General features: G+C 37.6%; 1 protein-coding gene across 1 annotated transcript in view; it reads left to right on the top strand.

Annotated features, from left to right (window-relative positions):
* Positions 1-1834: 1834 nt before the first annotated feature.
* The window catches only part of CRYBG1 (crystallin beta-gamma domain containing 1), a 60362-nt gene continuing 41199 nt past the window's right edge, over positions 1835-20997 (top strand). The window contains exons 1-7 of the mRNA XM_024208952.2: positions 1835-2613; positions 9515-10892; positions 10991-11167; positions 13764-13811; positions 13910-14028; positions 17502-17664; positions 18651-18790. Of these exons, the coding sequence (XP_024064720.2) occupies positions 1850-2613; positions 9515-10892; positions 10991-11167; positions 13764-13811; positions 13910-14028; positions 17502-17664; positions 18651-18790 (2789 nt within the window). The 5' untranslated portion in view covers positions 1835-1849. The remainder of the gene's footprint in view (positions 2614-9514; positions 10893-10990; positions 11168-13763; positions 13812-13909; positions 14029-17501; positions 17665-18650; positions 18791-20997) is intronic.

The raw sequence follows: 20997 nt of genomic DNA, 5'->3' as shown, positions 1-20997 counted from the left end.
AAATCATGGGGGGAGGTCAGACAATTATTTACTGGCAGTAGATGCTGAGATTCAAAAAGTTAAAACTTTATAACAATTAAAACATAAATTGTAAAATATATAAGGTAAATAGCCTTAAATCAAACTCTAAGTTCTCAAGCAGCATTTTTTCTTATTTTGCCTATCTGTAAACTTTGATTATCGATGGAAATATTTTCATCAGCTTGTTTGTGTATGGTGAAATAAATGTTTATCAACATTAAATGATAAAAATCTAATCCTTCCAATGCTAGCTATAAAGAAAATATTAGTCTATTTAAAAATAAAATATACACAGTTTACTGTGAAAAGATTTAGATTATGTTAATATTGTGAAAGGGTCTTTGTTTATTTTGTTCTAATTTTTCAGCAAACAAAATTGATTTGTGTAGCACTAATCAGTTTAGACAGGAAATATTATTTAAAATGTTTGTTATATTTTGATTGCTGAAATTTTTCCAGTGCATTATGCCTGCTTTTTAAAGTGTTTATATTCTTTGTAACTTACTGACAGATATTGTAAATATACTGGAATTCTCTAGATAACCTGTCAAACAGGAAATAAATTAATTTGAACGTATAGGGTAAAATTTAACTCATAGGGTTAAAATCTGCCCTCGGTCACTTATACTAATATGCATTGAACTCAATGGTCTGGCACTATTTTAATAGAGGGTACATTTTGGACCACAGTATAACACAGCTAGTAATATTTTTCCTGTGTAATAACTTAAACTTCCTTTGCAAAATTGCTATGGAAATAAATCACTTCAGACATAAAAATCTATGAACCTATCTTCACATTGATGAACAAACTGAAAGTGTGTGCACAAGTGTTTGAAGATTTAAGACTTATATTACCAATAAAATTAAAGCAAGATGTGTGCAATTAGAAAAGAATTGTATAACAATATATAAAACAAAAGTAAAGCATTTCTTTTCTAAGAAGACCTACTGTTTAATAAACAGTTTAGTTCCTCTTTGCTATCTCTTGGAACATATAAATGATTATTAATAATATGTTTGAAGAAATACCTTCACATTATCAAACTTTTTTTTTCTTTCTGATTTTGTTTAGTCCAAAACACAGTCTCCGGAGTCTTCCAAAGAAGAGACCAAAAAAAAACCGGTATTGGGAAAGCTTGGAAATTTGTTTAGTACAGGGAGGAGAAAAAATGCCAAAAATTCACTAGAACCCTCTACAAGTCCAAATATTAAAAGTGGGAAATCAGTTTCTCCTTATAAGGATACAGCTTCACTGAAATCAATAGATAGTGAAGACCTAAAGAAAGAAGAATGTACAATTCCCCAAGTGCAGGAGGAAAGAAGTTGGAATGATCTTGCAGAGACACAAGAATATTGTGAGAAAGTAACACCTTTGAGTCACGATATTATTACAGCATGGAGCGGCAAGGAAGTCTTTTCCGATATTGAGTGGTCACCTGATTGGAACAGTAGCACCGAAACAATAAAAAACACATTCTCTGAAAGTGACCTTACAGTGGAGACATTGGAACTAGAAGAAGAGCCTGTTGTAGACATTACTAATTCCACAACACCGGATTTCATCAGAAGTTTGAATAATTTATCTAGTGAAGACTTAGAAAAGAACATATTAAATCATAAACCACTAGTGAATGTGCAAGGATCTGCACAACCTGAGTATGCAGCGTCAAAGGAATTGCCACACAGTTTGAAATCCAAATCAGCTGAGCACGTACATCCTGCTAGAGTTCTAACATTAGATATCTATCTTAGTAAAACAGAAGAAACACCTTTTAATGAATCTGTGACTTTTCTGTCGGGAGAAGTTTGGGGTGACACAGACACAATGGATAAAAAATCTGTTACTAGGCGATCCAGACAGAGGAGAAAATCTCAGTCATCTAGTGAGACTCTAAATGGAGAGAGAAATCAGACTGAGAATACTGCAAAAGAAGATTCTGCTTTTGGTGATGTTCCTTCTGATGTGGTTTCAGAAAAGCTAACCAACTCAGAAAGAAAAATTAAATCTCCTCAACAGACTTCTGAACGGAACTCTTCTACCTTGAGTAACCAGGACTTAAAAATCGGATCTAACCACAAGGGACTGCCTAAAACCGAATCTGAGAAAAGCAAACAGCATCTCCCAACTTCATCCCCTTTCAGGAGAAGATCATTTAAAAAGAACCAGTCTGATGCAGTCCCTATTTCTCCCACTAGTTTGAAGAGTCCGGTAAAAGATTCTTTACCGAAAAAGCAGTTTATACAACCTGTGGCAGCAACAGAAGGTAACCCAACAACAAAAAGTACTTCAGTGGAAAAGGGAGCGGTATCTGCACCTACTAGTGAAAACAAAGCAGAGACCTCCAAAGTTTCCTCTCCCAATGACACAGAGAACACTATTTCTTTACTTTCTGAAAGGAAAACTGAATCCAAGGCAGCAAAACGTGTAAATAGCTCTGAGGGAAGAGCGCTCTTGCGTACTGAAGGGATTCAGAATGGAGAACTAGGCAAATCCACCGAAAACCAAGCAAATTCTGATTTAGACAGCACAAAGCTGAGAAATTTATGTTTGGATGTTTCCAGATCTACAGTTACAACAAAAATTAGCCTGTAAGTAATTTTATACTTTAATTTGACTGCTCATTGTAGCTTTTACCTTGACAAAATCAATACATTTTCATATAGCACTTATTAAATATCTATCTAAATATCTAGATTATTCTCAGTTAAAAATGACACTGAGAATTTGAAAATCATGCATTTCTATCAAATTTTGTATGGACCGTAGTAACAAGTAACACTTACGGATTACTTTAATTTAAAACAATTATTAAAAATGGTATTTTTTCAGTTTTTCTTTGTGCTTTTGACAACTTTGTGTGTAGTCCATTTCACTGCATGCTACTGTATAGTCATTTAATTTCTCCTTTGTGTGAAAGACCCTTATAAACATCAGCTGGAGAGGTGAAAAAACAATACTGTTTAAAAATTGTACTGTCAAAAAGTGGAATTTTTAAAAGTGTCAGTATTAAAAGTAAAAGTCAAGTTGACAGTGTCCCATATTATATTATGAAGTGACAGTCACTCTTGTATCAGAGCAATAGAAAAGCAAAATCTACAGTTAGATGGATGCTTAATTTGAATTCAAGGTGTTGAAAAGTAAAATATCTCCTACAATGCTTACTGTCAGAATTTGACCCTGACATTAAAAAGCAGGGTAACAAAACACCTTGTCTTGGTTATTGTTGATTGGAACTTGGTGATGGGGATGAGTGTGCTTTCTAATCGATAAATATTCAGGTTTGCTGAATGAATAACCTGAGCTATCTCACCTAAGGCCTAATTTTTGTGATGTATGGTACACCTGCCACTCTCATTAACTTCTACTGACATCAAAGGTGCTCAGTGTCTTGTAGGACATGCTCAATAGCCTGCAAGATCAAGTCTCTTGTGCTTCTTAAGCTGTGTCTACACTAGAGAGTTTAAAGTGGCATAGTTGTATCGATGCAGCTGTGCCACTGTAAGATCTCTCGTGTAGCTGCTCTATGCTGACAGGAGAGAGATCTCCCGTCGACATAATAAAATCACCCCCAACGAGCGACGGTAGCTGTGTTGGCAGGAGAAGCTCTCCCACCGACATAGCACTGTGCACACTACCACTGGCATATGTCGCTCAGGAGGGTGTGTTTTTTCACACCCCTGAGTGACATAAGTGATAGTATAGACATGGCCTTATAGTGAGATTGTTGACTACTGCTGTTAGTTATACATTACTGTAACAGCATCTGTCAAGTGAATGTTACACTTTATATAGGCAGCTGACTTCAGCTGAGATAGTTAAGATACCAGATGAGATTCATCAGGTCATAATTTGAAAATGTTCCAATCAGAACATGCAAATTGTAAAACTAGGCGTGTATCAAACTGATGTGTAATGGAAAAAAAGATTGGCAATCTCATTACAAAGAGACTTTTTTCCCACACATTACATTAGACAGAAGAAGAAACTTACCTTGCATAGCTCAGAGGGCTGTGTTTTTAGTTTTAAAAGTTAATAAGACATGAAGTATTTTTTTTAAATGTTTACTTTTTATCCCTTTCTATTTGACTAACCGCAGTTATTTTCACACATTCACCTTCCCCTGACCTATCAAATGAAACTAAACCTTAGCAATATAGTTGTATTTTATAATGCCAAAACATGCTTGCTTTTACACCGTTATGCTCAAAGTCTGCAAAGATTTGGGAATAGTTAAATGCTGCTATAGAAGCATTACAGATAGCAAAAACATTTGTGTGTTTGGTTTTTTTTATTTGACAGTTCCATACAAGTAGTGATAGTATTTTTTGTCTTTTAAATTGTTTTGGCAAACAAGGGTAGCTAACCTCCCTCCCCCCCACCCCCCATCTCCACACATTACAAAATATGGATATTTAAAATCTAGGATACTTTCCTTATTCTATTATAGCACCTTTTAAAAGGTGCTATAATTTGAGGCCCAAGTGACCTGAGTCTACCATTAATGAAGTTAGAGCTAAATTTAGGATGATACTACATCACTATCAGAGCATAAGACCTGAGGCTTGCAATTATTTGATATTCTTAATGCAAGTCTTGGCCTCAGTTCTCATAGGTGATGTTCAAACATTGGTTTGTAGCTGCCTGCATTTGTGTCCATTTGTTAAATTAGCCAGGTCTGTGGTCACACAATTTTGTTTTGCTTGTGTCAGTCTCTGATGTTCTGGCATCAGTGTAATTTGTGAAGCTTGTCATGTTTGCCGTATGTTGCCTATTTGAGTCACCTTCCTTATATGGCTAAATTGGGGGAGGTCTAACTGCTTGCTTCAGGCTGACTGCTCTGTTGTAGACAGTATGTCATCTTTAAAGGGGAATCCACCGGTATTCATCTTAGGGCTTGTCTACACTTAAAACGCTGTAGTGGCTCTGCTGTAGTACTTCAAAGAAGACGCTGCCTACGCCGATGGGAGGGCTTCTCCTGTCAGGGTAGGTAGTCCACTTTCCCAAGAGGCAGTAGCTAGGTTGACAGGATAATTCTCCCATCAGCCTAGTGCTGTTTACATGGGGGTTTAGGTCAGTTTAACTGCATCACTCAGGGGTGTGGATTTTTCACACCCTTGAGCAACATAATTATACCAACTTAATTTCCTAGTGTAGACCAGGCATTATACCTGCTCACACTTGGCAAGCAGACAGTTTGCAGGTTTAGTGAATTCCAGGCTGCGTTGCACTGCTTAGTGAATTGTATGAATTAGCCAGACTTGAATGAGTGTAGGAGGCAGGTTTACATGATAGAGTGGATAATCTATCTTCCACTCTTCCCCACATAAGGATATATTTCAAGCACACCAACAATGAGCCAGGTGTTTTGGTTTTTTTACCTTTGCTACGTATGGCATTGTTTGTCCCATTTTAATACAAAGTATACCTTAACTGGTGCCTCATGTTTTAAGGCAGCATTTCCCAAAGTACAGAACGTTCCTCTTTGGGGGAATGGGTTCTCAAAAGTTCAGATGTGGGGTGCACAGACAGACCTCTTAATTATTTGCAGAGTCTGTTTTCATTTTTTAAAAGAGAGGTTTCTACCTGTTGCTGCGAAGAAACACATGCTTCACATTTTGAAAGTTAACTGAGGCAGAGGTATTTGCCTGAATTGCAGTGAGCCTGCAGTTATACCTGTGAGGAGTTAACTGCCTTGTTTATTTCAATGGGTTCTAACTCAGATGTGCTCAATAATACTTTAAATGTCAAAATTGAGTGCTGATCAAAGCATGTAAGAAAGGAAAGGAAGGATCATATTATGAAAACTACACCAGAAGTGCCCAAAGTGTAGGGTGTGAGAATGAAGCACTGGCCAGGGGAGGGGGACATGGAAGATGTATACATTAAAATTAGTCTTCCAACAATTGCAGGAGGTGAGGGCACTATTGGTTTCCTTTTCCTGAAGGGGAACTCAGCTTTCAAACATTTAAGAAACACTAGCTATAGGCAAGCAAAAAACTGTGTCTAACAGTATGTCTATATTGCAATTAGACACCCACGGCTGGCCCGTGACAGCTGACTTGGGCTGTGGGGCTTTTTAATTGCCGTGTCCAAGCCCAGGCTCTAGGATCCAGCGAGATAGGCGGGTCCTAGAGCTTGAGCTACACCCTGAGCCCAGAAGTCTACACCGCAGTTAAACAGCCCCACAGACCGAGCCAGCGGCAGGTTTTTAATTTGCAGTGTAGACAAGCTTTAAATATCTGGAGAATCTTGCTTATAAAGCTGTATGAGGGCTTCTCCTGTTGACATAGCTGTCTCCTCTCAGAGGTGGACTCCCTACGCTGGTGGGAGAACCTCTCCTGTCAACGTAGGTGGCATCTCCACTAAACGCTACAGCGGCGCCACCACTGCAGTGCTGTAACCATAGACAAGCCCCAAGTGGTTTTCATGGTTTCAGTTTGTTCTTGCTGAAATACGGCCTGCCTAGGGGGCAGTTAGAATGGTCCCTAAGTTTTAACCATTTCTTTTCTCTGCTTGCCAAATGTTCTATTAGGGCTACTAGGATTATACGAAGAATGGAAAACCTTATGAAAGGAGACTCAAAGAGCTTGGCTTGTGTAGCCTAACCAAAAGAAGGCTGAGGAGAGATATGATTGCTCTCTATAAATACATCAAAGGGATAAATAGCGAGGAAGAGGAGTTATTTAAGTTAAGTGCCAGTGTGGACATAAGAATAAATAGATATAAACTGGCCATCAACAAGTTTAGGCTTGAAATTAGATGAAGGTTTCTAACCATCAGAGGAGTGAAGTTCTGGAACAGCCTTCCAAGGGGAGCAGTGGGGGCAAAACACCTAACTGGCGTCAAGACTGAGCTTGATAAATTTATGGAGGGGAATCCTAGATTATTAGGGTTGGAAGGGACTTCAGGAGGTAATCTAGTCCAACCCCCTGCTCAAAGCAGGGCCAATCCCCAACTAAATCCCCAGATTGCCCCCTCAAGAATTAAACTCACAACCCTGGGTTTAGCAGGCCGATGCTCAAACCACTGAGCTATCTCTCCCTCTCATGATCCCTATGATGAGGCTGCCTACAATGGCATGTAGGCAACCATCAACTGCTAGTAGCAAATATTTCCACCAGCCGGTGATGGGACACTAGATGGGGAGGGCTCTGAGTTACTACAGAGAATTCTAACCCAGGTATCTTGCTGGTGGGTCTTGCCCACGTGCTCAGGGTCTAACTGATTGCCATATTTCGGGTCAGGAAGGAATTTTCCCCTGGGTCAGATTGGCAGGGACCCTGTGGGGTTTTTACCTTCCTGCACAGCATGGGACATTGGTGACTTGCAGGTTTAAAACAAGTGTAAATGGCAGATTCTCTGTAACTTGAAGTCTTTAAATCATGATTTGAGGACTCAGTAACTCAGCCAGAGGTTAGGGGTCTATTAAAGGAGTGGGTGAGTGAGGTTCTGTGGCCTGCAATGTGCAGGAGGTCAGATTAGATTATCATGATGGTCCCTTCTGGCCTTAAAGTCTGAGTCTACAGTGATGAAACTTATGTACCTTCTAGTTGTGATCATATTTGAACAAGTTTCTGTCATCAGTATGCCTGTGTTGGTAGAGGGACTTCTTACAAAAGAGATGACATTTGCTGTGCTATATAGGCTGTCCACATAAACTCATTTATACTCCCACCTCTGTCAATTCCTATTCAATTTAGTGAATAGTATTCTATCCCAACAGATAAGCATGAGTGTATGCCAACCTATCATCTATAGACCTCACCTGTCTTTTTTTAAGAGCCTGCTGGGAGCTGATCGGTGGTCTCCCACAATCGCCAGACTTCATGTAGTGCATTTACACACACTGTGTGTTCTCTCATCAGTGCATACGTGTAACTCCCTGTAATGTTTAGGGAACAGATCACAATCATTGAGGGGAGAATGGGTCAGTTAACACTTTAATATACCACTCTGACAAGTTTTGAAGATTTATGCCCTAATTCTTTGCTGTGTTCTGACCTCTTTACATTGCTCCTGCAGCATAAAAGGGCCTGAAAACAGACTTATTTCCCCCTGCCCTGCCAGGAATTCCTTCTCTCCCCACCCTCCTCTATTTTGCGAAGAGGTTCCTTGCCAGCATAACAGCCCTATGCCATCTCCTTTGCAGTCCCTTACGTAGAGTGCACTGGATGGAGTGGGACCAGAGCACTCGGCTCTGGCTGTTCTGGGCTGCAGGATGGCCCATAGACAGCTGAGTGAAGCTTCCATGAATTAGACCAGCCCCAGAGAAAGTTCAACATAATCAAGGGGCCTTGGACCAACCAAGAATTTGGGAGTCAGAAAGGTGATGTAAAGCCGTTGCTCTCGACTGCCCAGGCTGCACCTCCTAAGAAGCACACCTCAGAATCTGGCCTTGCAAATTTGTCATCTTGCGTTTAGAAACAGAAGTTAACAAAACTTTTCAGACATCACTGTAAATTACCAAACAAAATTCATAATTGGGCGAAAATGTTTCTTACTACCCAGTTTAACAGGTATATTTACGGGAGAAATAAATCAGAAAATATGATTTTTGGGTATCAAGTAATAATTTTGGTTGATTTCAAATTTTAAAAAAGGTTGGGTGAAATGACTCTTTCAATGTATTCCAAGTTTAAAAAGGAAAATAGTAAAATAAATTAATTCTTCAACAGCCCACCTCGGTTTACACTAAAAATGTATCTGACTTATAAAAAAGAATTCAATTAATTGTCTCCACTGTTAAACTTTGACTTTTGAGATATGTAAATAGTTGAAATCCTCTGCAGTGTTTGGCTATCTGATACACTGTTTTGTTTATCTACGAAATATTGTTAGGAACTTTGTGTGTGTGTGGGGGGGGTGTTTCTAAGTTTGGTAAGCTAGTCAAATAATATCAGTTGACTATTACTTGACCATGGTCAAATATCGTCCAATATTCCAGCAAGAATGCCCTGATGTAAGTGTCGGCCTACCTTTTTCATTGCATCATAATGCCATTCTTGCATTTTTCAGAACTTCATTTCATTGCGTTTCTCATTTTTCCCCGAATTAAATTAACTCTGTTAAATAACTTGTTTTTCGTAATTAGGCATAAGTACCTATCTAAAGCTAAGCCTATTAAAGATCATAAAGTCTTACTCTTTTTTGTTAATATTATAATAAATCCGTGCTTTCAAATATATGACCATATTTGATGTTATTTGACAATGTTTGACTAATATTTGACTAGTCAGCTATTTTTGGACCAGCCCAACCCTATGTTTGACATTGTGAAATACATTGTTCCTGACTTTGGGTTACTGTTGTAGCACACTTATTATTCCTTTCTTTTTATGAAATGCTTTTGGAATATTGTAACTTAAACTGAATATTGATTCTGGAAAAATATATTGTTATGAAACTGTGTTTTATTTCTTATTTTTAAATTAGTACAATGATTCTACTTAAGAATACATTGCAAAATAACTTTCATTGTGCTTCTTGCAGTCCTGCCAAACCCAAGAATGTAGAACTGAATTTTAAAGCTCCTAAAAGTCTTGAAGACCTAGAAAATGAACACAATTCTCTTGAAAAGCCAGTTAATAAAATTAACAGCAGCATTGCCAACAAAATTTCCTTGTTTGAAAATAAACGTGCTAATCAGCGCCAGCAACCCTCTGATGTCCCTGCTTTGAAAGATAACACCGTATCAAATACATTTGTTGGTAGAGCAAAGCTGAAATTTGGAAAACAACCCCAGGAATATGAACAAACTGATAAAATAATTAATAAGCAAAACAATCACCAGAAGTTACCTGAAAATGTGTCACGGGTGAAAGAAGGCTCAGCAGAAATAAAGGCCAAACCTGAAGAAGGCTCTCAAGTAGGAACGTTAGGTAATGAGGAGGTTGAAAAGGCAGCAGAACTTAAGAAAGGAAAAGTTGCAGGATCGCTGTTTAACCAAACAAGCAAAGCAGATGCTAATGGTTGCTCTTTAAGACAAGCAGATGTAGAACCTACCACTATTAATAAAGACAGTTTGTTACCTATGACTTCTTTACAAGACTTCAACAAAAATGAAATCTTAAAAGATAATGCTAATAGAGCAATGAATGCAAGCTCAAAATCCCACCAAAGTGACGAAAAAATACTGTTATCAAACATAGAAATCTCATCTCCTTGTAAAGATGATAAATGTCCCCTAAAATCTGATGTTTCCAAAGAATCAGAATTAGGGCAGAATGTGCTTTTTCAGATACAAAATGAAGGCAAAAAGACAGAAACAGTAGAGCCAATCTCTACAAACATGCAGTGTAACAAAGGCAATTTAGAAAACATACAAACATTAGAGCAAAATATTACCAATACGCAGCAAAGCCCAAGTAACACTGGTAATATTTCTCCTGGTAAAGATGAGGGTATTTCTGATTCCCCTTCTGACATGAAAAAGTTTACTGAAACTATCAAAAACCTAGACAGCTCAGTTTGCATACCCCAGAAGAAGAAAAGGCCAAAGCTTCCAAATTCCCCTGCACCCCATTTTGCAATGCCTCCAATTCATGAAGACAACTTAGAGAAAGTATTTGATCCCAGTGTATTTACATTCGGTTTGGGAATAAAGAGAGGAAAAACACAAGATCTAGCACCAGCCCTACAACTTAAAATGCAGAACAGGGATAGTACGGATGGTGAAATTAAGAGGTCCCGTCTGGAAAAAAGCGCTGTCTTCTCAAGCTTGCTGTCATCTACAGCTAAAGGAAAGGTGTTTACTCCTTCTGTAACCTCAGTAAATACTATCACAACAACTTTTGCAACTGACTCCTCAAGGATGCCTGCTTTACAACTTGATGCAGCCAGACCATTTGACATGCCTCAAAACTCTGAGGTAATAAAACTAAATAATTCAGAAAATTAAACCTTATGAAACCCTGCTTGGCTGCTAAAAAACAAAACAAACTCTTTCATTTTGATTTTGCAATTCAGTCTCTTTCAGGTTTAAAAGTTCCAAATTACATGGAAAAATATTTGCAAACAGGAGATGCAAAAGAAGAATTAAATTCACAAATGCCAAACTATGGAAGCACTGACAAAAATTTTTCAAGCTTGTTAAAGTCTAGCTCATATGAACCAAATATCCGTTCTGGCTTTCTAGATGGAGAGGTGAGTATGTTGCAATTCTTCTAACTGGTTTGAAAAGTTATTCAGCTTTCATGTTATCTTCAGTACACACAATTTGACTTGTTTTTCCTTCCACGTAGCGAAGTACATAAATTGTGAGTTTAGAAGAGTGGGTAAATGTGGAAGTGTGTGTGTGTGTGTGTGTGTGTGTGTGTGTGGCCCTTATTGATGTTTCTACAATGTATCCTTATCCTAGGAATCTTAATAAATAATAATCAAACACTAGACATTCTGTTCTGAATCCTCACTTTCCCTTTTTTTAAATAAAGCTTGTTCTGATTTACATCTGTAAATAAGTAGAACACTTCCTGTTTTCTTGCCCAATTCTGTAGACTTTTGAAGACATACACTTCCTTTTGATATTCACTGCTTCCCTCCCCAAAGACTCAGGGCCATTTCACTGCTGCCGAGATAATGGGTCAGGCTTCCTTAACTTTTCCTCCTTACTCCTCATATTTAGGGCAGTAGTCATAATTTTTAAGGAGACTTTAAAAATGGTCTGGTAGTGATGGTGAAAGATGCTTGATTAATAACCCTGGATATTGAAGTCCTTTTGTCTGTTCACAGGTGGGTGTTCATGGGAAGCATTCACACAGAATATTAACTTGATTTTTAAAGTTAATTTAAGGGCAGACCTGCTTGTTCCCTGACTAACGTTCTGTTGCACTATATGTTAGGATCAACTCACATTACTGCTGTCTGAACTATGAATAAATGTACAACTATTTCTATTGCTACAGACCTCTAATATTCAAAAATATTCCCCACCAATATCAAAAAAGCAAAGTACATTCAGTAGGTGGTAGGAAAGAAGGAGAGTAGCGGAGTTGTGAGCTCCCAAATTTAATAATCCCCTCAAAATGGTGTATAGAATTGAGGGAGAATACAGAAAACCAGGAAGTACTTCTCAAAACTGAATAATTTTTCTGCTCCCTTTGGTGTATCCACCACAGTTCTTAATCTTTTTTTAAAAAAATAGTAGGTTGGGACATTTGGAAGGCTGTTTTTCTTTCTCCTCTCCCAAGGAAACAGAAAGCACTGTCCTGCACTATTAAGGTTGCATGTTCTTCCCACCAGAGTTGAGACTTTTGTCAAATGTTTCAAGACTGCAGATTAGTTTGAGTGTAGCAATAGTTTGGATTTACATTGTGAGGAGAAGGGGCTCTTGCTCTGATCTTTTCTAATGGGATGATTTCAAAAATAAATTGTGAAGCTCAATGATTAAAGATATTTCAATGGTTACTTACCCATCCGTGTTTATTCTGCTGCCCGTGGGTTAAATGAAATGTTTTTGACAAGCATAGGGTCCTGATCCTGCAAAAAAATGAAACTTACTCCCATGGATTTCATAGGACTCCATACTTCTCCCTTTGAAAGACTGGGGCCTTTTTTACTTTATCTTCCCTAGGAGAGGAAGAGAAAATTGTTTTATTTGTATGAAGTGGACCTATTATACATGTTTTCTTGACTAAGCTTGATAGTAAAGTTAATAAGCATCGTAAAGGAAAGGAATATAAGGACAGCAACAAACAATGACCTTAAAAAACTGGGCAAGTGCTGACTGGAATTTAATCAGAAGCTAGAAAACCAGTCCTGCAGTAGCAGTCTCAACTCATTACGATGATGCCTATAAAAATGAGCAATCGTTAGGCAGCTGGTGTTTTGAGACCAATGCCTGTCATGCTCACCAGCATTGTCCCATTGTTTCCTTGCATTCGCAGTCTGTCGGTATCCATCTGTAGTGTGCTGTCTTTTACTTAGATTGTAAACTCCTTGGGGCAGGGAGTGTCGTTTTGTTCTTTGCTTGTCCACTGCTGAAGATGATGGGGTCTTGGTCCATGGGTACTAGTGCAATATAAATAAATAAAAATATTTAACATTTTCTTCTGTTTTTTAGAAACACAATATATAACCACAGCTTTATTGCATATTCTCTATCACTTAGTTCAACATTGGTTTAAAATGTTTGCTTTTAAAATTGTATGTTTTCTAACTCAGTGTAGTTTGACTGTTTTGTCTGGCATATTTTGTTTAGTCTACTCGTGTTATCACATATTCTTGTAATTTTATAAATCCACATTTATAACTAAAAGATGTCCATAAGAAAATTGATTGTGCTGATTATTTTAAATGTATATTTTTATGTCAGCATATCTAATCTTTCCAATATTTGTATATACTTTTTAAAAAATAGTTTTTGTTGCATTTTTTCCATAGTATCTCTATACAAAAAACATTTTACATTTTATTGAATAAACATTTTAATTGTAGAGCATATACTTCTGTAATTCCAGTACAACCCCAATTTTCTAAGTGGTCTGTGGGAACACCTTTGGAAAATCTGGAAAGCTGGCCAGATGGATTTTCAAGGGTACCTGGTCCACAGGCAACACTTTAACTAGTATGACATTTGTGTACATGTGACAGAGTGGTCTACAGTAGGAGAAATTTGAAACAAAATTAAAATCAATTTAAATAATACCAAATGAGAACACAATTATTTTATTGTTTTGTAATGGAAAAATTATACACTGTATGAAATATCTATTCATATATTTTTTTCTCCCCTGTCTATCAGGCATTTTCAGGAAACAGCCAAAATAAAATCAATCCCAGACCTGGCAAGGTAAGGTTTATATTTTCTGTTTTTCTACTATTTCCTATTAGATTGAAAATGGTGACATATAATGCTCCTGTGGTGTTTTTTTTTTGTTTTTAATACAGATGGTGATATATAGTGAATCAAACTCTCACAAGAATGGTATAGAAGTTTTTAATGATGTTTTGGATTGCAGCTCTTGGGTGCTGTCATCAGTGATTTTAGTTAAAGTCATCCGAGGATGGTAAGATGGGAATTTTTCTCCATGTGATTTTGCCCCATATCCATGAGGCTAGGAACAAAGGGAGCAGAACCAATTTGTAACTCCATTGCAGTACTATTTCAGCTCTGTCAATTTAACCATATTTTGATTGTCCATTATATTTTGGCCAAACCATGTCAAGAAACAGTGTTCTAATGTTAGACCCTTCCTAAGCTAGTACATGGCTTCTAAACTCTAAACTGTGCCCATTGTCCAGCCAACTGGGTTAGCCTGAGCTGGTTTTATACCATATATGCAACTGTTTTAGCAAACATGATTGCTGATCCAGAGTAGACGGGGTCTTTACATGTCCCTGAAGGCAGACCTCTGCACCCACCATTGGTTGAGGCCAATGATATGTAGCATGGAATTAACTGCAGGCAGCTGGGGTTCCAGGAGTGTGCAAGGGTCTGTCTGACTGGAGTGAATTGCAGTATTGAGAGCTGGGGGAGGGGGGTTATCATAGTAAAGCGTGACATCATTTCAGCTAAAAATCTGTGTGCATTGCTCTTAAATCTTTGTTTCCTCAAGGGGGGAGTACTGTAGGTGAGAGGTTAAAACTCAGTCTGCTTAAAGTTTCCCAGACGGACACTTGGCACACTAACAGCCAAGATGCAATATTTTTTCATTAACAAATTCTTCTTTAATAGTTTTAGCTGTTTTTGATGTCACACATATGTAATTCACAAGTTACGTATTTTTTTTGCCAACTTCTACACCACTAATCCGTGTTTAAAAGCAATCTAATTTGCATACTTTAGTTTACACATTGGACTAATTACCAAATATAAAAGCCTTTGGGCAGTTTAACTCTGCTATAAAATTCATGCAGTCCTCCTTTTTTCGTTTTAATATCCCTTTCTACATAGCATATGCAAAAGTAGTTATCTCATTGTTCATAAAAAAAACCCCTACACCACAGTGATATAGTGTAGCCATGATGTGGAGTCCTGGAAACCACTTAGAAAGCACTTAGAATTTCCTCTACAAAATAATTTTCTCTTAACCAAATCCTTTTGCAATAACTTCAGTAAATGACCATTCTGTCTATATCATCACACACAATGACAGAAGACACTCAATCTTTGTCCTCATGCCTCACAACACGCCTTATGGTAAGTGTGGCATTATTAGACAGAAGCTTCATATCCCATCAGATCCTATTGCTTCATTATATTTTATTACCAAATTGATGTTGTGAGGAGTTTAGACAATAAAATGCATCTTTTCACATAGTTAGAGGTTCAGACAAGTTCTGGCATAGGTGTGAACCTAGAAAGTGTTGTGTTAAAGCAAGTATTCTTACCATCCCAGATTGCACCAATATAAAAGTGTCAAGCACTTTCTAATGAAATTGCAATGCCACCAATAGGTATTTGTATTTTTAAAAGAACATTAAACATTAAAAACGAACACAGGACAGTAACTTGCATGTCAGCAATTTTTGGTGTATTTACTGTCTCCAGTTGATCAGTTGATTTGGGAAAGAATTTCAGAGTTAATGCTTCTGTCCTTTCTTAACTATTACTCTTGTTATGTCTTGGTATTTAGTATATTTATTTAAGATCACCATTGTTTTCATGCCTCAGCTTTGCCTAGGCATAATAGTATGATGTGCATTTCTTTGCATTTGATTATTTAAGACAGACTGAAGATTGCATTAACATTTTATTAAACAGCTAATTATAGAAAGCACCGTGGTTTTTAACTGTAAATGTTAGGATAGCACATATCATAGCTTAGTAAAGCAAGACTGCAATGGGAAGCTGATGCTTAAGGGTATGGTATTGTAGAGGTAGAGAAGTATAAACAGTTTCTACTCCAGATTTCAGTCTCTAAGGCCTGGTCTACACTGGGGGGGGTGTCGATGTAAGATATGCAACTTCAGCTACGGGAATACCATAGCTGAAGTCGACATATCTTATTCCGACTTACCTCCCGTCCTCACGGCATAGGATCGACGGCCGCGGCTCCCCCGTTGACTCCGCTACCGCCGCTCGCTCCGGTGGAGTTCTGGAATCGACGGGGAGCGCGTTCGAGGATCGAAATATCGCGTCTTAATGAGACGCGATATATCGATTCCAGTTAAATCGATCGCTACCCGCCGATACGGCGGGTAGTCTGGACGTACCCTTAGATCAGATGCTTTATTAGAAGCTTTTATTAAGTGGAGAATTGGTAAATGCAGCCCAGCATGATAGAAAACTCGTGTTTCATGCAGGGTGGATTTGATTTAAATCAAATTGATTTAAATCACTAATCAGGAAGACTCGATTTAATCATGGATTTCTACATAAAAGTGCATTCTTGTTGGTTGTTATAAACTTAATACATATTCACAACTCAGAGACAGATGAGATAAACCAAACGGCCTGCTGCCATTATAGGTTTTCCCTTCTAGTGAGAGAATGGTATGGTAGATCTCAAATCAATGAAGGCTACACTCAGAAAGACCTCAAGACTTCTGGAATATGCTGCTCAAACAGTTTCACTTTTGTTTCTACTGCCTGTCCCTCCCTTCTCATATTTATCTCCAGACTTCTTCTCCTTGTCCAGATCTATTGTGCCCCCCACAATCATCTATTCATTGAACTTTTTGAAACTTTGCACTTTTAGAGAGAGGTAAGGGATTGACTCTGTGTACACAAATTTGCAGAGGGACAATAGGGTTGAGGTCTGTTATTTCTCACCTCTATATATTATACTGTTTATTTAAAAACATTTTTGCTGTTAACAAGCATGTTATCACTGGAGATACAAATCCACAGTTTGAGAACTGCAAAACTAAGCATCTCTGATGGTATCTTCTAGACTTAGCGCTGAGTCCCATTGGGTAGATAGAAAGATGAACCTAAATAATCTATACAGAAGCCCCTGGAACCCCATAAAATTGGGTCCCTAATCCATGAACTATTGGAACTCATTTACAAAACTTTTCTTAAACGTTACATGAATATATTGTCTCATACTATAGAATTAGAATTTATAATCCCTATTCCATGATGAGATATCTTTGAGCTATAATGTATCTTAATTTAAAACTATCTTTAGATAGGATTTTTCCTTAAAAATCCGATTTAAATAAAAAAAAAATCATTGATTTTTATTCACCCTGGTTTCATGGCTGCTTTATGTTTACTAAATGACTTTTTCATGGGCAATGTTTTATATTTTGGGGGGAAAGCTTTTTGTACATAAACAACATTTGGACGTAAAAAGTGTGGGCAGCATTGTATATAAATCTCTATACTAATGAGAATATATCATAGGTTATCAGGCCAGAAGGAATAATCTAGTCTGATCTCCTGCATAACCCAGGACATATGACTTCTCTGAATTAATTCTTCCTTCAAGTCCAATAGCTGTTGTTGAACTAGAGCATATCTTTTAGAAAATCATGATTAGTTAAAATGTCATCATGAAAAGTATGAAAGGGAAAATTTTCTGTTCTTTAGCTGGATTCTATATGAGAAACCAAATTTTGAAGGACCCTCTTTTCCTCTGGAGGAAGGAGAACTGGAACTCGCTAATATTTGGGGTGAAAATACTTCTGAAGAGAAAGATGAATATAACTCAGCTAAGCCCGCAGTGATTGGTTCAATTAAACATGTAGTAAAGGCAAGTACTATAATCTATTCTTGTTCAATTCTTAAATATTTTTCAGAGTTTGTTTCCTCTATTGGCATAAATAATTCTGATGTCAAGAAACTGATTTATTAACACACCAAGCATATCATTACTTAAAGTATGGGTGTTTGAGACACATTTGAGCTTATGCAATGATTCTGTGGGTTGTTACTAAAATAATTGGTGGTGTATTGCAGTAGCAACTCTGATAGTGTGCACTAGTAGGGTGGGGGAGAAAGGAGACCCTACTTCTTGATATTTATCATTACTTAATCCCTCAAAACATAGTAGAAATTTAAAATGCAGTATAAGCCTTGCAAATTGATTAAAAATAAAATCTCCAAAGTTCAGTAAGTACATAGTATCTAACGTACATTTTTTGTGTGTGCACCCAATTTACACACATTCTAGTGCACACCCACAAACCCAGATTTGCATTAACAAATATCTATAGCCACACAAATTGTGGGTTTTCATGTACACGGTATTAGCATACACAACTTCTTATGTGTGTTTTAACATATCATTCAGAAGTCTTGCCATTTGAAGGTTGCCAAAATAGGCTATAAGCTGTAACAATGTTAGAAAGGGAAAAGGAGGCATGCTTGATTTGTAAATAGGCTTTTTAAAAAATTAGGGTTCTGTTAAAGAATTTTCTCTTTAGTGTTATCCTCGTATTTAATTAGACAAAATATAGAAGAGACCAAGGGAGATGCATGCCTGCACAGGTGTCAGAAAAGTCGGGAATGCAAAGTTAGATTTGAGAATCATTGGGAGAGATTTCAACATACGGAGAGAGGAAAAACCACCAACTACACCACATTTCACTTACAGGCATCCATACAGCTGTAAGTGAGATAGAATAGGGTAAATGGCTTATGAACAGCAGAAATATTTTAAAAACTGATTTAGTTACAATAAATTATATGAGAACAATAAAAAATGATGCTACAATTACAGAATTACCATTTTTCCAGGATTACAGGGTTTGCCAAATAGACCTGTATACAGGACCAGAAGGGCTGGGAATTGTAACTTCATTTTTTGATGACACTGAGGAAACCGGTATATTTGGCACAACACAGAAGACTTGTTCTATAAAAGTACATTGGGGCATGTAAGTATACAGTTTTATGTGTGTATATATACTGATATAAAAGGAATTTATTTTAAAATTGTTGGTTATAGCAGTCAGACATGCAAACATACAGTTTTACTTCTGGTCACGTGGTGTGATGTGGTCACTCACTAAAACATTTGTTTTCAATCTGTGGTCTGTGAACCCCTGTGGGTCTGCAGATTATGCCGAAGATTTCCAAAAGGGTCCGTACCTCCATTTGACATTTTCTTAGGAGTCCACAAATGAAAAAGTGTTGAAAACCACTGCACTAAAAGGTTATCTGTTTGAAAGGCTATCCTACATATAAATACTAAGCCAGCTGTTCTCAAACTGTTGGTCAGGACCCCAAAGTGGGTCGCAGCCGTGTTTTAATAGGGTCACCAGTGCTGGCATTAGACTTGCTGGGGCCCAGGGCCAAAGCCCGGGGCCCAGGGCCAAAGCCCAAGCCCCAGGGCTTCAGCCTCAGGTGGTGGGGCTCAGGCTACAGGCTCTCTGCCCGGGTCTGAAGCCCTTGGGCTTTGGCTTTGCCTTCCCTCCCCACACCCAGGGCAGTCTCAGGCTTCATTCCCCACTTCTGGGGTCATGTAGTAATTTTTGTTGTCAGAAGGGGGTCACGGTGCAATGAAGTTTGAGAACCCGTGTACTAAGCAATCAAACGTGTGTGTATCTCTCTATATACACACTATATTAATCATTGTAGTATTGGGATTAACTGCGTTATTGAAGTCAGTGCATCTCTGTAACATACCATTAATTTTATACCTTAAGAACATGAATAAGACTACATTTATTAGTCTTAGATTATTGAACATAGTACAGTTGTCCTTGATAGGAATGTGTGACTATGTTGGTTTGGCGCTATATGACTATCGCTGACTGCTGTGGTACTTTGAAGGAAACTTCAGTACAAGCCAGGTACTGCATACCAGTCAACTCCTTGATAGGATCCTTATGATCGGAGTCCTGAAGGTATCAGTCCAGTGTGGCTCAACGACAAACTGCAAAGTTAATTCCCAAGAGTGAGTCTTCTGGCTAAGTAGGAAAGCTTGGAAAGCAAGACCAACAGAAAAATCGTGTGAGACGAGCAATAGTTGCTGTAGCGTGGTGTTGGTGTTGAGGGGGACCTATTTCACTCCACTTCAGTTATTTAAAGCGTTTACTAAAGAATGCTATTCATTAGATTTAATTTATGAAGAAAACTATTAATTCTCTCCAACTTGAACCAAACGGGGCTGTGCATAGATGCAATCTGAGGGTAGAATTTGGCCCAATACATATATGTAGGAAATTGTTTTGATCCTACAGTGGAGTAACCTGTTGGGTCAAGATCTTTCAATAGCGGTAAATTATAATATTCTGAACATGACTTCAGCTTTACTGCATGATCAAGCAGGAGGAGCAAATAGACAGTGCTAACTCTTTTATTAAAATATATACAAGCCAAGGAAAACAGAAGAATATTGGCCAAGAACATTCTGTCAGTAAAATCTCCTGTAAGCTTGCTCCTGTGCAAAAATTCCCATTTAACACACATTCAGGCTACATGCATTGGAGAAGCTCAATGACTAAAGATATTTCAAGGGTTAGGAATATTAGGAAGCATCACAAAGCTTAAAGCTGTGTATTGCATTTTCCTTCTATATTTTCCTACATTTTTAAATTTATGAGCTGGCATTCCTTATTAAATTGAGCTTGGGTCATATTTTTCCTCATTCTGTGCCCAATCTTCATGTCATTTCTTGTGTGTCATGGAAGAGTCCAATTTCCTGCTATGGTCCCCATGTTAATTAGTATCAACTTCACATAAGAAAGACAGGCCTATATGGAGAGATTTCTGCCAATAAGTTCAGCTTCTTCTGTAAACCCAGTGAGAAGGCGAGGATTGAGTTTCTGAACTCTGACTTTAGGACTGAAACACATTGGTAGGGAAGTGTGGTCACACATTTATAGTAATGCTGCCCATGTTATACCTTTTGTGGACAAATGTACTGGAATTTCTAAAATGAAGTTGACACTAAACTAAAGATATTTATTCATTATCTTTAACACTTATGGGTCATGATTTTATGGGTTAAACTATGACTGCTCAAAAATTTCCCCTCAAAACTGTTTTGGGTGGAAAATCCGGTTTTCAACTAAATGAGCATTTTCTCAAAAATAATTAATTTTCTGTGCAAAATTTTGACTTTTCATCAAAAAATTAA

The sequence above is a fragment of the Terrapene carolina genome, unplaced genomic scaffold (genome assembly GCF_002925995.2).
Source record: "Terrapene carolina triunguis isolate 2854851 unplaced genomic scaffold, T_m_triunguis-2.0 Scaffold42, whole genome shotgun sequence".
In the NCBI taxonomy this organism is placed as follows: Eukaryota; Metazoa; Chordata; order Testudines; family Emydidae; genus Terrapene; species Terrapene triunguis.
This window is presented reverse-complemented; position numbering and strand designations above follow the sequence as displayed.